Below are 16,927 nucleotides of genomic sequence, written 5' to 3'. Positions count from 1 at the left end.
GATAGCTAGATTGGTTCTCACTTAATACAACGAATTGGATATAGAAGTATATTAGTATTCCATTAGTAAAACTACAACAACAATGGTACTATTTAAGATAAGAGATAGTTATAACTAAGGACTATTTGGATATGGATTATTTGTTGGAAAATTCTATATGAATTGAGTTTAACTCTTTTTTATTAAATGGATCGAATTCGATTTCATGATTGTAAGATCGATCCAAATAAGATCAAATTTTAATTTGCTAATTCATAGAAGCGTCGATGAATTTAATATAATATATAATAGTTTAAAATTACTTTACACTATCATCTTATCTTGATGCAAACTTCGTATCGAAAAGTGAGAAATTAAAGAGAGCTTTTATATATATTTATTTATTTTATCTAGTAACACATTAAAAATATTAAGTGCTAATAAAGTATAAATAATTGACACTTATTGTAACTCTTAGATTCTTTTATATATAAATACTCTAAATATTGTGTGACCAAAATTTAAGTCCAAATGTTGGACAAAGTTAAATGGATATAAATTCAATTATGAACATATCAGGTCGAATCTATTTTATAAATTTACTAATATTATGGATACCGAACCCATTATTCTAACTTAGAAAGACGACTTTATCTTAAAATTGCAACCAAATAAAAAAAATTATAACTGGTAGTCTAAACTATGAATAAAAAAATTAAGTATATTATTATCCATAAATTACCTTAATTTTCAATTCAACGGGCCTTAGAAATGTCTATTAAAAATATAAAGTCATCGATTTTAGGTCTCGACTATTTTACCCATAATTTCTGAGAAAAGAAAAGAAAGAAATTAGAAGTATTATATATAGCTATAAAAATAAATTAAAGAAATTATTTCCTTCTCTATCAAATATAGGTTCTTTTTTTTTCGTTTATTTTTTTGAAAGAGGAGAGAGAGAGTCTCTCGGCGTAGGAATGAAGAGAAGTGATGATCTATCAAAAAGAGATCTTTTTCTCCTTAATGATCGAATGTTTGATAGAGAAATACAGTAGTTTCTTGGGTTAAAGAAAAACTAGCATGAGCAGCAGTTGTTGGAGAAAGGTCTCCATTACAAGCTCCTCTACTCCCTTTACGCTCTCATCCTCTCCTCTCCGACCTCTCTTCAACTCTCTTCTCCGTGCCTCCCACCTAAAGAACCAAAGCGTCTCTTTGTCAAATCCAGAGAAAGGGTCGAAGCCAACGTCGACATTCATCTCCAGGGAGGCAATCCTTAATCTGCTCTCCTTCTCCAACTCCAGATCTATAAGTCATGGCGTTTCCGTCCACAGCCCCATCACGAAGCTCGGCCTTCACGGAGACTTGCTTCTCTGCAACCAATTGCTCTCTCTTTACGACAAATGTTACGGACTCGACTATGTTCGCAAGATGTTCGACGAAATGCCCCGCCGAGACGTTGTATCTTGGACTGGCGTCATATCCGCTCACGCTCGAAGTGGGTTCAGTGAGATAGCGTTGGACTTTTTCTGCGGGATGCTCGTGCCCGAGTCTTGTGTGACTCCTAACGAGTTCACGTGCTCGACCGTCCTCCGCTGCTGCACCACTGCTGCTGGGGATTGGTTTGATTTGGGAAGCCAAATTCACGCACAAATTTGGCGGCGTGGGTTCGGGTCGAACACTGTCATTGGGGGTGCTCTGCTGGATTTCTACTCAAAGTGTTGTTTGTTCAATGAGGCAGGTAAGATTTTTGCTGCAATGGATCACAGAGATGCCATCTCATGGACCACCATGATATCGGCTCTTGTGGAAGCGGAGGATTATAGTGGAGCTATGGAGCTTTATGCTTCTATGATTAGTAGCGGCACTCCTCCCACGGAATTCACCTTTACCAAGCTTTTGGCTGCATGTGGCACTCTTGGTTGCCATCGACGAGGTGCGATTGTTCATGCCCACCTGATCCTTTGGGGGATGAAGCTTAATCTAGTCTTGAAAACAGCGCTTGTAGATATGTACTCCAAATGCCTTCAGATGAGCAATGCCCTCAGAGCGTTTCGCCTGACTCCCGAATCAGACGTGATGCTGTGGACAACAATGGTCACTGGGTATTCTAATGTTGGAGATTTTGATGAGGCCATCGCCATGTTCTCTGAGATGGAGGGAGCCGGGGTGCCACCTAATTCCTTTACATATGCGGGAGTCCTTAGTGCCTGCTCTTCTGTTTCAGCACTAGGAGCAGGATCGCAGATCCACTGTCAAATGGTCAAGGTTGGCCTGGAGCATCATGCTTCTGTGGGCAATGCGCTGGTGGACCTGTACAGCAAATGTTCACCAGATGTGAAGGATCCTGCGTATGCCTTCCAAGCCATTGACTCCCCAAATGTTGTCTCCTGGACTGCTTTGATTGCAGGACTTGCTCGGCATGGCCGAGACTTGGAGGCATTTATTGCATTAACAGAGATGCAGGCCAGCGGAGTGCAGCCCAACTCCTTCACCCTGTCCACTGTTCTCAAAGGGTGCAGCTCTCTAGGAGCATTGACTCACGCGAGGAAAATCCATGCCTATGTGATGAAGACAAAGTCAGATTCCTTGGATGCTGCTGTTGGGAATTCATTGGTCGATGTCTACGCTAGGTTCACGAGGATGGAAGATGCATGGACTGTGGCAAGCACAATGATCCTCCATAGAGATGTTGTTACGTACACAAGCATGGCAAAGGGGCTAAATCAGATGGGCCACCAGCAGAGGTCACTTGAAATGATGACTCACATGCTCAGAGAAGGGGTGGCTATGGATGGTTTCAGTCTTGCTTGCTTCATCTCTTCTGCTGCAGGGTTATCATCTACAGAGTCTGGGAAGCTGTTGCACTGTTATTCGTTGAAGTCCGGGTTGAACGACAAGGTCTCAGTCTCTAATAGTCTTGTCGACATGTACAGCAAATGTGGGTGCATCAGAGAAGCTAGAAGTATCTTTCTGGCTATTCAGGAGCCCAATGTGGTGTCATGGAATGGTTTGATATCGGGGCTAGCATCCAATGGGCTTATCCCAGAAGCCCTGTCCACTTTTGAGGACATGAGGTTGGCGAGAGCTCAACCGGATGGCATCACCTTCTTGGTGGTGCTGTACGCGTGCAGCCACGGCGGCTTAGTCGATGTGGGCATCGAGCATTTCAATAAGATGAGAGACTTGTACAGTGTGTCCCCAGAACGAGATCACTATGCATGCTTGGTAGATATGCTGAGCCGAGCAGGACGGCTTGAGGAGGCAGCATGTGCCATAGAGACCATGCCGTTCCAGCCGGATGCGTCTATGTACAAGACCCTGTTGGCTTCCTGCAAGCTCTATGGGAACTTGGTTCTTGGAGAGTCCATAGCAAGGAGTGCCTTGGAGTTGGACCCATATGATACAGCGATTTACATGCTGCTTGCAGGCATCTATGATAATGCAGGGAAGCTGGAATGGGGTGAGCAGACACGCAGGATGATGAGAGAGAGGACACTGAGAAAGTGTCCAGGCCAAAGTTGGATTCAGATGACCAACTAAGCAAACCCCCCTCAAATAGGTACCTGAAGGCACTTGGGGGAAGATATAACTAATATACATTAAACTGAATCTTCTAGCAATAGGAATATCACTGATGCTGATGAACTTTCCCACCCGTTCCCTAAGGTAATGCAGCTGTTTTATAGCAGTGAAATCGGATATTTAAAGTGAATTCACAACACTGAGTAGCATTCTGGTAAAAGAAAAGACAGACATAGTATCTCTCATAAGTTCTCATGAGTGAAGATAGTTTTACTTCTAATGCTCTGCCAACAATTTGTTGGTGTTTTGACATTAAGCTTCCCTCAAAAAGAAAAAGAAAAAAAAGGGTCCATGATCACACAAGGAACAAATAAGATGCACAGAGGTACCACTTTATTTTGCAACCATTTCACCTGTACTTTCATTTTATACTCTTCTTCTTTGATTAAAGCCACAGTCGGACAGGGATTATGACCACTTTAACTCCTCAGAGGCATGAAAGCAATGATCTTCAGTAAGCAGGGTACCCTCTCTCTCTCTCTCTCTCTCTCTCTCTTCTGGTGATGCCAATCAAAGATGGAGATGACAACTAACTGGTGTCTTTCAGTTTATGGCCTTATGAATTGATCCTCATGAGAACAGGTGATTAACGAGAATAACAATGGTATACAGCATTCAGATGAAGATCTCAACCTATCTGCAGCTGGCATTCGAGGAACCATGGGACACTCCATACAGAACAAGCAAGTCATTTGGATAAGAAAACATTCTTCAGGATATTGATCAAAATAATTGCTATTCGACCTGCGTATTTCCAAATGTTGGTATAGTACATTGCAAGTGGAACGATGAAAGGCCCCACAAAGTACTGAAAAAATTTCATGATATAATAAAGCATTGTATCATGCTTTTGTAGGAAACCTGCAGAAGTATGATGGATGTCAGTTGCTGTTTAATGGGTTAGAACTTATGCCAATCTATTGATAGTGTTATGCGGTGCATACACTGTGCCAGTTTTGGGAACTTGTCAAACAGCCAGATAATTTTCTTTAGCATTTCCTGAAACCACATTGGGAGGTTCTATCATTATTGTTTGTGTCAAAGCAAGTACAGAATGTAGGTCCAGAAATCTGCTCTATTTGTTGAAGACATTATATATACTATAGAGTGTGATATTATAATTGAATTCAATAGTCTTACTGGTGCAAGGCTCGCTGGTTTCAGTGGTGACTCATTGAAGACATGAGCTTCCCTGTCGTATGTACCAAGAATTCCCATATCAGTCCTATAAGACTTCAGAGTGTAATAGATATCATGAAAAATTTAAGCTTATGTTGCTCTTGGAGATGGATTAACATGATTGAAGCGTATGTATGATGCCTACTTGATAAGAAGAGCTTCACTTTCTTTTGAACATGTGTAGAAGCTGCACCCTTTGGTGAAGGGAATGATCTTTCCATTCCACTCTACAACATGATGCTGTTAGCAATGATTAATCAGTCATCTAATTGGTGTGTTTGCAAGAACTTACCAAGGTGCCAAATTACTGCCACTGTGGATCCCTTCCCTTCACACATCTTATCAATGGCAAATCTGACATGTTTTCCCATGGCATCTGTCAGTCTTTCGAAAAACTTGTGGAGTGCCTGCATTCACAGATAACAACTGTTATGCATGTTATGTGCAGTGATTCTAGAGATGGAATGCGTAAGTGGGGAGGTGAGACCTTTCCTTCCAGTGGCTTAAAAAATGACCGGTCTTCGATGATACAGTCATGAGCAATGAGCTTCTTTAATGTTTTTGTGTCCTTGTCATTGAGGGATGAGTAGAACTTTAGAATCACATCTGATAATGGTGAAGGCGCTATGGAATGGGAATCACTATTGGGATTATCTGGTCCCTTCAACTTTGCAGCCAGCGGTCGATTGCTCAATAAATGTTGCCTTCTTGATTGGCTTGTCCAGAAGCACCATCTCTCCAGTTGTGCTGCAACAGAAGATCGACAACAATGGGCTTGTAGACTGAACCCAGAAGAAGATCTTCCATGAGCTACTGGGAGAGCTGGTGGCCGAAAGGAAATGGAAGCCATTAGAACATTACAGGATTGAAGCATAGTGAAATGTTGGTGTGAAATGAAAGATGAGCAGAAAGGGTGGGTACTTCAGAGAAGCAGAGTCTGTGAAAGAATAAAGATTGCCTGCTATGAAATTGCTTCATAGGTGGTTAAAGAATGTTGAGATAAGCATGGAAAGTGGAATTGCTCATCCTCACGGTTCGTATTGCTTTTCCTGTGGTTCTTTGGAGGGAAGCATGGCATAGGCTAGTTCAGAGAAGCAGAATCTGTGAAAGAATAAAGATTGCCTGCTATGCAATTGCTTCATAGGTGGTTAAAGAATGTTGAGATAAGTAGGGAATGTGGAGTTGCTTCATAATCGGGGTTAGTATTCCTTTCCCTGTGATCTCTTTGGAGGGGAAAATGTGGTAAAGGCTAACATTCAGTGGATGTATTACCTTGGTTTAGATAAGGCAAAAGCCTGATTAAATACTTAAATGTGTGCTTATTTGACACCTTACGAATTTTATGAACTTGACGTGGATGCATCTTGAAGGTGGGTGAGAGGTAGAGATATAAATCACCAACAGCTGATATGCTGCCATGTCATCAAGTTCATAATTAGTTCATATATTACCCACAAGAATAGCATTACTCTTGGAGAGAATAAGCAAGTCCATGTCCTATTTACAAATGTGGATCATATTATCTTGTGTTTTCAGTTCAAATTTGACTTGCCTGATGATAAAGTTAATATTTTGCATTTTTGTGAAAATATTTGAAGAAAATGTTGGACGATTAGACGTTGTTATATGTGAGTGTGACAGATGGTGATGCTTTGATAGACTATAGAATGAGTGTTATTTGTACTCATTTAGGTTGGCATGGATCAGGAATAATATGTAACAATTATTTAAGATGCTCCAATTATTTGTAAAGAATGCATTGAAATACTGATTAGTTCAGAAGGGTGTTTAAGATTGTCGAACTTTGAAGGTGATCATTCTCTTGTAATGGAGATGTTTCTGCATATTTTGATATCATATAGTCGTCAATGTGTGGGTTCTGCAGAACTCGTAAATACTTGGGTTATTTTCAACCATCTCATCAAGTGTGATTAATGAAACATGAGGATAGTACAAATATGAAACTACAAACAACATGGGGAACCTTATGCTGGCTAAGGTGGTTAAAAGGTCTAACATCTATGCAGCATCTCACCTGCTGCCTTGACAATTTCTTGGTGGTAATTTTGGATGTTCATGTTAATCTAGAAGCTCCTCTTGTCATTCAGCCTACTTGAGTACATAAAGGACATAAATTTGGATAGATAATGTGCAACTTGAATCTAGAGATCTAGCTAATACCATTATAACTAGAGATGCACATTTGAGCTCTTTGCATGATTGAACATTTACACACTTCAACCACATCTGTTCAGGACTTCAATATCTAATTTTCTTGTCTTCCTTCAAAATGTATTTTCCAGGATGCGGCTGCTATGGGTAGCTCTTCAAAGAATAGAAGCTGTGGATTTTATGGTGATAGTCATAGTCTGAAACTTGATCTGCTCCAGCTTTGGAATAGTCCTTCTTTCCCCACATCCAACTCCATCACCGTAAGCAGTTGCCAGGAAAGCAGCAGCAGCAGTCTTGTTGCACATCAGGCTTGGCTGGAGGTAAACAAGGTATCTATAAAGAGGAGAGACTGGCAAATGCAGTATTTGTATCATGGGGGTGGATTTCATGTAAGGCCATTAGTTCTTTCATTTATAGTGCTCCCCCACAAACAACTCTCGAATGTGATAAAGCCATTCTTTTTCAAACAGAAAAAACATACAAGGCTGGCCAAAGGTTCCGCCGAGATAGGACTCACCACAGGTACTCGGCGGACCATAATTGGCTGCGAAACAAATTATATCTTTGTTACTTTCTGCGGATGATTTGGTAGTCAATTAATAGGTTCTGCGGTAGCAGTCCCTGTTTAAAAATTCAAAACAAAGTTATATCATATTGCCTGTGTTTTTTGTCTAATCCTAATCTTTGAACTTATGCTGGTTCTTGATCGACTCCATATGTATTGAATTCTAACAACTGCAGCTAGTTTGATGGCAGGTTAAGCTGTGATATTTTGGAGTGCAGTGGATCAAAACAATAGGGGTGCAATTGTGTATTTCCCAGCAGCTTCCTCCATGTTTCATCCTTCCTATGCCACGCGACAAGATTTGATTCTCAATTTAGAGGGTTTACAATTGAAGTGAAACTTTCAGATGCTCTTGAAGTATAAACAGCAAGATCTGCTGCAAATATATTAACTGCTTGAGGAGAAGTATCTACACTAAAACTTGTGGAGTAAGAGTCTGCATTCTTTTCCATCAGCAAACCTTTCCTGCAGGGAGAAGTATCATTGATGTTCAGAACCTGATTTCACTGATAAGAGGTGGTTTATCCATACAAAATAAGAACAATTGTTGTATTTTATACTGCACAAATTTGTAAATTAACCAAAATTTATTTCTTGATGAGGATATATCATTGTAATTATTGGTGTTCAACGAGGAATGCCCACTTCATAGATTCTCATCCTTCCTTCCCTCTTCATCTGTCACAAGATTATTTGACCCTTCTTTGACTGATGACAGTGAGTTTATATATGACAACATCAGCTCCCAAAATTTTACAAAATATTTCACTGTAGATAAGTCCTAATTTTCTTATTCCGTTTTTATCATTAATATTATTTGTATATTTTTTTAATTGGACAAAAGTTTACATCACATACGGAACCCAAAGACCACTATACATTGGAATCGAGAGTTTGAGCTTTGGATGAACAGAGGCCACACAATCACAATCATATGTCTGACTAAAATTTTGGCTACGCGACATTTTCTCTTTTAACCTCTACGCGTGTTTGGTTTCTCAATTCCCCGCCTGAATAACTATGACTCGCGCCACGTGTCCACTTGTACACCACAAAATCTGGGCGGGCCCCACAGATGAGCTTGAGCGCTTGTGGTGGGTTATTAAGTAGGTGAAGAAATTAGTCTCTCTTCTATGACGCGTGAGCCACGTTTCCCCATATTCTGCGGCGTTGCAATTGTTGACTTCCTAAGACCCGGATAGACATGGAAACGGGTTCGGATGCGGATAGTGGCACCACAAGATTTGCGTCTATTAATCTTTAGACTAATGCTAAGTTATCCAAGTTAATTCCCCATAATATATCTCGCTCCTTTATAAAGTCTATTACAATTATTTTAAACTATAAAAATGTACAATATATAGATGAAAATTTTCAATAAATAAAAAACTCGAATATCGGATTCGGATCGGATCAGGTAATATGAACCCGACTCGATCGGCCGGATTGAACCGATCTTTGAGCTGGTGGGGGCTGGATGGCTCTTGCGGCTCGAAGCTGGGTGGCATGTTGGTCCTACCGTTCGCCCTAAGGGCAGTCTTGGTAAATTTTAGCATAACACGAGGGCGTTTAGGACTCTTGGAGGGTATCAATAACGCGATTAATAAATAAGGGAAGACGATAGAGAGAGAGAGAGAAGAGGAGCAGGAAAAGAGAGAGGAGAAGGCGGAGAGCATCGAAGATTGTGGCGTGGGAGATAAGGAACAGCCTCTCAAATCTCCGGAGAAATCCAACGCAAGAAAGGAATCCGATCTCAATCTCGTCAAGGAAGAAGACGAAGAAGAGGAATCGCAGGTTAACATAAAAGACCACAGGCAAAGGAAGGGAAAGGCAGGAGAAAGGAAGGATTTCGGTACGCCGGAGAAGGATAGGAAGGAGAAGAGAGGGATCTCGCCGCTATTCCCCCTGTCGTACGCTCGGATTCAGGTATAGAAACCCTAGCTCTTGATTTCTCTATGTTCTTTTGGTTGTTTACCGCGCCATCGGTGAGGGGGATTGACGCCACGGGAAAGAGCTGGGTTCTTCCTCTGGGATCGCCATGGGATCCGCCGGATTTGGCGTTGGATTTGGTTTACTGGCCGACGGGGCCGCGGATTGGGTATCTGATCACAGGACGACGATGGATGATGGGCAGATGAAAGCTAGGGTTTGCTGTGATCGTTGGATCCGTGGTCTTTTAGGGTTTGGACGATGAGTTGCCGAAGGAGATTATGGAGTACTTGCAGGACAGGTGGAATTAGGGATGAAGTCGCATCCTGGCTATAGATCTTTGATCATATATCACGATGGAGTACAAAGAAAGGGGAAAGAAGAAGGAACTTGCTAGCGTCGCCTCCTCCTTTTGATTTCTGGGGATTGGATCTGGTTTCTTTCCGTTAAAGCAGGCAGAGATGCCGCGTCTTACCTTGTTTTGAGTGGCTTCGTGCTTCTTCTACGAGGTTGTCCATTTGGTCATGTTGATTTAGACTTGTTCTGTGATTCCTCGACATCTACGTGCCAGAATTTTGTACTCTGTGCCGTCTCTTCTCTTATCCAGACCAATACTTTCATCTTGATCTTTAGAAAATCTCTGCTTCCAGGTCGGTACCCTTATTTGCCTATCAGCACCTTCTTCTGGGACAAGGTTTGACAAACGGAGGCTCTTCTACAGGTCTTTAGCATTATAGGTATTCAAAGTTAGGTGTATGGTATGGTAGAAGATCTTTGGAGGGTTCCTCACTGGGTGTTTGCAGTTTTTGCAACCTTTGGATTTGAGGCTGTTCTGGATGAAGGAATTTTGCGTGCTTCTGCATTTACAGATTTAGTGGCAGTTATTATTCCAGATGTTTTGAATTTGTATTTGGAATTATGAATTCTGATCTCAGAGAGGGAGGTCTTTTTTCAAACTCACTAGTTTGCCATTTTTTTTCTGCTCAACGCCATTTTGGGGAAAACAATTTCTTTCGGAAGGATTGTTACTAGTATTTTATGTTGTGAAAGGTGGATGTTTGTTCCCGGCTTGATGTTTGTGTGAGTTATCATGGAGATCAGCTGGGATATCAGACTGGAGAACCCTTGCTCTTTTCTCTTGTGGGCATTGCCCCCTGCCAACATTTGGAATACTACTAGATTTCATAGCATTTTGTTGCTTGGAGATTTTTTTGCTCAGTCTGGACCAAAGAAGGAGATGCCTGCTTTGTCTAGTTTACATGATCTGCCTCAAGGTAATGGCCTTTAGTGGCTTATGCTGGCAGTCTGTCATCAGCCTTGGAAGCGCTGGTGTCAAAACAATACATTTTGGTCTCATGAAAAAATTATTTACTTTGGAGTACCTCATATGTTGCAAATGAGGCTCGCAGGAGGGCTAATCATCAGCTTATTGTTTTACAGAGATCATCTTTGGTTTTTCTTGGGAGCTGGAGACGGAATTGATATGATCTGATTTCTTGTTCCCTTTGGAGCAGAATGAAGATGAGAGATCTGAGGCAATGGTTGGTTTCATCTCTCTTGCATTGTAGTATCATACATAGCATAGCATGTTAGCCTTACGGACAGCTGAAATGTGCACTACATTCAAGCTCATGCTAGTTTGTGGGAAACTTTATGTTTTTGCATTAGCAGGAAAAATGCCACTATTTTGCAATTTCTGTTTTTATTCTTTGCAGTATACTTGTCAGTGATTTCCCTGGTCGCTCTGTTTATTATATTCTTCTGTAGCATTTATGTATTGATGTTTATATTCTTCTTTTGTTATCCCTAAAATGAATGAACTTCTTGCCGTACAGATTCATCTGTGCGCTTGTACTGGAGGGTCTCCCTCTTCCCTTGAAAATCCTAGTCATCGAGACGGTCCAAAATCCTGCAAGAGCTGTGGTGGCAAATTAATAGTTGATGGGCGAGAAGCGCTGCCTGGAAACATGCTGAGCACTGTGAAGTTGGAGCTCTCTAGAATCATTGATCCTCACTTGAACTGGAAGACAGCCACCAAAGGTAGGCAGAGGACCGTAAGGCGAGCTAGAACTTCATTTACGGGGGAAAGCGAAAAGAACTCTATAAAGAACGCTTTAAATTGGACCGAGAACTGCACAGATCGAGAATCAAACAGAATGGGAGATATTCCAGTCTCGGAATCTGAAAAGGTTTTTCTTTGGTTTTTTATGATAGCAACAAAATCATTGTATTGATTTTTGATGAGCCTAAATTCATTCCTTTCTACTTGCAGCTTGGTGTAAGTATTCTTGGTCGGCGCTTTAGTGATGCACTTGGGAGTGTTCCCATAAAGAAAAGGAGGTTTCTGTTAGTTCGTTCTCCTTCACCTCCGCCCCATTCTTCTCATTCAAATGAGTCTGATAACATCTTAGAAGGCCATTCTGCTTCATATGGAGAGAGTGCGCTGTATGCCAAACATCACCAAGAGCGACTAGTTGCTAATGGGAGCGCTAGCTTGAATGACATAAATGGAGAACTTTGTTGTGGTGAAGATTTCTCTGGTATTTCAATATTGGCTGCTGCTGCTTGTGACAGTGGCACGGAAGGTGATAGTCACATTACAAATACTGATCTAGCATCTAAAGGGCATTCTTTTCAAGAAGAAAAGCTTTTACATTGTTCTGAGGAATTTCCTTGTAAATCTGATATGCCCTTGGGGATATCTTCTACAACTGTCCTTCCTGCCAAGGGTCTTGGTGGGGATCAAGTGGATGGTTCAAACTGTCCTTCTAACTCCACAGGCCCCTTGCAAGATGTATCCAAGAAGACGAGGGCAGTTGAGTGCTCCTCTCGTGATTCTAGATTTCATTGGGATCTTAACACTGTATGGGACAGTAATGGGGATGAAGAGGTTGCAAATTCTGAGCCTTGTGCTGCTGGCATTGTTGGTGAAGATGTTGATCATGGCCATAAGATAGAAAAGTTTGAAACTTTTCAGGATTCAGGAGAACATTGTGAAATGAAAGATGCTCCTGTTCCTTCTGATGCGGTGGTTTGCATAGCAAAGGATAGCTCTGAGTTACATGATACCAAGGCACATGAGAAATGTGATATGTTTGTTGATGATTCAGTTACAGATCATAACAATGGAAAGGAAGATCACCCTCTTGCTTGTGGCAACAGTTTGGGTAGAAAAGTACATCATTTTGAAGACACTTCTTCCTTGAGAGGTTCTACTGATGAGATAAAGGAGTTCCAGAATCAGCAGAAGGGTGGTTGTGAAGCTGAAACTGAATCTTCTTTGTTCAGAGGTGCTTCAGATCCTGTAACTGAACCCTATTCCCCTTCTTCTGCCATGAAGAAAGTGAAATTTGATGCTTTCTCAGTTTCAAGGATGGAAAGTGAACGCACTTCTGACCAAGCAATTAATAAACAAGTCTTTGTGGAAAGCACAAATCAATCAATTGTAGATGTTTCAAATAAAAGCCCTGCTGCATCTGACATAAATGGTGTCCCAATGGAGCAGGCCATGCAGCCAAGAAACTGTAAAGTTGAGAAAAATCTTACTACTGATTCAGGGAATGAAGAAAGTGATCATTGTCGCTCTGTTGGACTTCTGGTTGAAAATGCTTCTTATAAACTGTCTGATGGAAATATCTGCACAGATGTGACCGTTGCTGTTGGCGATAGCGAACCAGTGCAGTCTGATGGCTTCAAAGAAACTGAGGACGCTAACATTGAAAAGTCCAAAGAAGCTGATATTTGCTCATGTTTGTCCGATTCTCGCCCCTACAATAGTCAAGCATCATGTAATCATGATGGTTCATCATCTGGGAGCACAGATGGCAGGAAACAAGAAACAATTTCTGAAGATATGAAGGTGGACGATAACAAAGATGCTATTAGGATATCCTGTGGGAATACAAGTGAAGCCAAAACTGATGCCCCTGGCAAGGTTCCCTTGGATCATTTTGATTGGGGCTGTGATTCAAATGCATCTCAACTTGACATCGATCAGGCTGATGGGATGGAAAAGGTTGACCTTGAAGATAATGATTCTCAATATGAGGATGGGGAACTTAGAGAATATGTTCAGAATAGTTGGAGAGAAGAGGGATTTGAGGAAGACGAACCTGAGCAGGTGGATTATGGTTCAGACAACAGAGAATCTGACTTTTTTGAAGTTGCATCTGATATTCCTACTTCTGTTTCTCTGCCCGACACTGTGCCAAAAAAGAATGGGGGGTCACTGGGTGCTAGTAATGATGGGGCACAAGCTGTGCAGAAGGATTCACACAGTGCTGGTTTACAAGCAGAATTGAAGTGTTCATCAGTAAGTATCATTTTGGATGTTAAATCTGGAAGGTCCGGAATGAGAGGTTCTTCTGGAAAAGACAGTAGCAGAAATTTGAGAGTGAAAGACGAGTGCAGAAAGTCGGAGAAGAGTGTGAAAAATATGTTAGAAACAGGTTCAGGGAACAATGCCTTTCCCAATGGAGGTGGTGGTTCCAGAGACATCTCAGTAGGTTCCAGAATGAAGTCATCAGGATGGGATCGGCTGCCTGAAGGTCGTAGAACTTCTCGTCATGGGTCGAGGGATGCTAGACTTGACTCTGTTAAACAAAATGGTACTTCCATTTCTTTGGATGTGGAAGGCAGTGGCGATTCCTTGAGGAAGATGGGTTCATCATTGAGAAGAGAATTATCATCACGAATTGAGTGGCCGAAGTCCTCTGATGGATCACACAGGAATGATAAATCTTATGTTGAATCAAGCAGGTGAGTTTCCTTTGCCCATCTCCCTTTTTCCATATGTAAATCTCTCTGATCTGCAACTATTATTGATATTATTTGTTATTGTATCTCCAGATCCGATGACAGCCTGAGTTTGAAAGGTGAAAGGGAGCTTGGTGGTCGCAGATCAAGTGGAAGGGGCGGTTCATCTCATACCCAAGGAAGAGGCAGAGGTGAACAGTGGGTGGAACTTCCAACCCATTCAGATCCGACTCGGCATGGGTCACCTGGTTATTATGGACCATCCACTTTTGCTCATCCTGGTTCAAGGAATGCAACTGCAGCTGCTGTTGCAAAAGTAGAGAGCAATGGCTTTGTTGTTGCACCTGATGGCACAATAGTCAAAGCTGGTGGTGTGGGGACTGCTGGTCGGGTACCCAGAAGATCTGCAAATGTGTCTTTGCACAGCACACGGCGTCCTTTATCAGGAAGGGGATCTCCAACTGAGAGAGATGGAGCATGTGGTATGCATGGAGGTCTTAGACGTGCAAGAGAGATTAGCCCTGATTGGCACTTTGGTGTCGGGCAGGGTCGATCCAGTCAATATGGTAATGGGATTACCAGGGATCACTATCGTAGGCCCATTAGTGATGATGGTATCGATCCATTACTGGTTCGGCATTCATTAAGCAGGAGACAGCGAAGCTTTTCTCCATGTAGAGGTCTTCATTTATCTCGGTCCCACACTAGATCCCGTTCTAGATCAAGAACCCGTTCTCCTCATTTGTGGGCATCTCCCAGCAAAAGTGACATAAGAATGACCAGGGGCTCTAATTTTCACAGGCATAGCAGGTCTCCAAATTTGAAGTCTGAAGGAAGGACAGAGAGAGCAACATCACCCCAAAGACGATCTGGTTTTGAGAACCGTATGGTAGGTTATGGACCATCATTGAGAAACCGTACCTCCTCACCTCATTCTTCAAGGTGGGTTGATGAAAGGAAGGACTCACTGGATCATCTCTGGGAACATGATTACAAGCAATTTTCAGAGAGAAGTCCACCATCAAGGGCTTTCTCACAAAGCAATAGGTTTGATCTACTGGATTCTTCGGGAAGATTGAAGCACGATGATTACTACAGACCAATACATTCTAGTAGATTTCCTGGATATGTTGGTCTTAGTAGGGGATCGAGGCATGATAGAAGTGGGGATGATAGGAGGGACCATGGTGACAGATATGGACTTCTGCATTCTGTGAGGCATTATGTCACCAATGATAATGATGATTCAGATCATTTCAGGACTCGTGACTCTGCTGTCAAATCATCCAAATTCCAAGCAAGAGGGAGTCCCAGGGTCTTCGACAGGGGCATTGAGAGCCAACTTGGAGATTCATCTAATAGAGCTAAGGAAGAGAAAGGCCATTTTAGATATGGTAAAAGTGGAAAGCATAATACCACCTAAAATAAGGCGCACAGAATTGAAGAATGTTATGATGGCTTGACCTTGTGGAGAAGTCCCTCTTGAGTGCATTGCATACTGTTGTGTTTGAGCCATGGAAATGCTGAACCCAATGATTTTTTCGTCAGAGGGAAAGACTTATTAACCTCGAAATCTTCTGCATTTGAAGTACTTGTAAAAATTTATTTTGGTAGTAAAATTTGGAATTTTTGTTTCCAGCTCGCGGGTTTCCTTTATTTTTTTTAATTCTATATGTTTTTTAAGCTTTGTGCCCTTTTTGACTGGGATATATATATCTATGTATGAAGCCCATTAAAGCATGAGCAAGTTAATGAATTTTGAGCTATGTCCTCGCACAATTCACATTGTTCATTCTTTACTGTGATAAATTTTCTGAACTCATTGTCCCACTGAAATCCAGTGTTTGGTTTCTTGGTGCTGAGACTATTCTTCTGGTTGCCTGCAGAATTTTATTGATTGACTCACTCTTAGTCTAATTAACTTCCATGGCTGGAAGGGGTAGTTGCTCAAAAGGAAGAAATGTTTCTTATATCCTATATCTATTTTATAGCTTATTTGCACAATGACATTTACTGCCCACGTTCTTTTGGTTTCAGGAGATATTTATATTCAGATCTGCTGATGCAACGTTGAATTGGTTGTGCAAGCCCGCTAAGTGGAAAGTTCTAAAGGTACATTTATGAAACTTGTTCCTTTCTATTGTTTTTGTAGTAGTCTTCAAATTCTTTTACAGCTGTCATATAGAAAAAATGGAAGCAGTTCAATAAGTGCTTTGGATTTGTTTATGGATTGTGCTTTATTGTTGCAGCCTATTCACATGTTATTTCACTATTGAGAATTGTTTTGAGATTCACCATTTCTTCGTAGTGGACTATTGTTTAAAGATGGAACCATCCCGACTGCATATATCTCCTTGAAATACTCAAGTTGAATGATCTCCTTCATGTACTGTCAGTATTGCTAGTTTCCTCCTATTTGAAGCTGTTGGGATGAGTTTAACTGAAGGCAATTATTTTGGTGCATCTTTCTTTTGTAGATTTCTTCAACTTAGTTCTTATGCGAATGTCAATAATTGATTAATTTCCTTAGATTGACTTAATCCAGATAGTTTGGAGAAGGGTTTATATGGCAAGACAAGGCTAAAGACTTGGGTAGGGACATTGAGCACAGGATATGATGCATTTTGATATGCTCAATAAATTGACTTGACTTAAATGGTAGATGTTATATTTTAAATAATAGATGGGTCTAGTAGGATTGAGATCCAATACCTTTGTTCTGATACTATGTTAACTTATCTTTATACTAACATGCAGTACTATATT

At 41.3% G+C, this 16,927-nt stretch overlaps 3 protein-coding genes across 15 annotated transcripts; 2 read left to right on the top strand and 1 right to left on the bottom strand.

The window, feature by feature from the left end:
- The first annotated feature begins 940 nt into the window (after positions 1–940).
- Positions 941–8,164, top strand: LOC140782146 (pentatricopeptide repeat-containing protein At5g52850, chloroplastic). Of its 11 annotated transcripts, none has more exons than XM_073128566.1 (4): positions 941–5,938; positions 7,044–7,301; positions 7,383–7,434; positions 7,669–8,164. In XM_073128566.1, exon 1 carries the CDS (start codon positions 1,060–1,062, stop codon positions 3,517–3,519), a length of 2,460 nt encoding a protein of 819 aa, XP_072984667.1. In that variant the 5' UTR covers positions 941–1,059; the 3' UTR covers positions 3,520–5,938; positions 7,044–7,301; positions 7,383–7,434; positions 7,669–8,164. The 11 variants fall into 11 exon arrangements, with proteins under 11 accessions (XP_072984667.1, XP_072984669.1, XP_072984671.1 ...); XM_073128568.1 differs by having other exon boundaries at positions 7,658–8,164; XM_073128570.1 differs by having other exon boundaries at positions 941–3,886; positions 3,967–5,938; positions 7,044–8,164.
- LOC140782147 (uncharacterized) lies at positions 3,738–5,614 on the bottom strand. The gene is made up of 6 exons (XM_073128575.1): positions 5,228–5,614; positions 5,033–5,147; positions 4,886–4,967; positions 4,702–4,753; positions 4,506–4,560; positions 3,738–4,422 (listed from the first exon to the last, which is right to left on the bottom strand). The coding sequence occupies exons 1-6, from the start codon at positions 5,612–5,614 to the stop codon at positions 4,250–4,252; spliced, it is 864 nt and encodes a 287-aa protein (XP_072984676.1). The 3' UTR covers positions 3,738–4,249.
- Positions 8,165–9,075: 911 nt separating the features above from the next.
- Positions 9,076–15,940, top strand: LOC140781451 (uncharacterized). Of its 3 annotated transcripts, XM_073127411.1 has the most exons (6): positions 9,111–9,403; positions 10,057–10,680; positions 10,847–10,947; positions 11,242–11,595; positions 11,679–14,164; positions 14,255–15,940. In XM_073127411.1, the coding sequence occupies exons 3-6, from the start codon at positions 10,945–10,947 to the stop codon at positions 15,582–15,584; spliced, it is 4,173 nt and encodes a 1,390-aa protein (XP_072983512.1). In that variant the 5' UTR covers positions 9,111–9,403; positions 10,057–10,680; positions 10,847–10,944; the 3' UTR covers positions 15,585–15,940. The 3 variants fall into 3 exon arrangements, with proteins under 3 accessions (XP_072983509.1, XP_072983512.1, XP_072983510.1); XM_073127408.1 differs by lacking the exon at positions 10,057–10,680 and having other exon boundaries at positions 9,076–9,403; XM_073127409.1 differs by having other exon boundaries at positions 9,111–10,680.
- The last annotated feature ends 987 nt before the right edge of the window (positions 15,941–16,927 follow it).

This window comes from Typha latifolia, chromosome 2 (assembly GCF_019914945.1).
Source record: "Typha latifolia isolate L0001 chromosome 2, TyphaL0001v2, whole genome shotgun sequence".
NCBI lineage: Eukaryota > Viridiplantae > Streptophyta > Magnoliopsida > Poales > Typhaceae > Typha > Typha latifolia.
The sequence above is the reverse complement of the archived record's forward strand: the minus strand, read 5'-3'. Positions and strand labels throughout refer to the sequence as shown.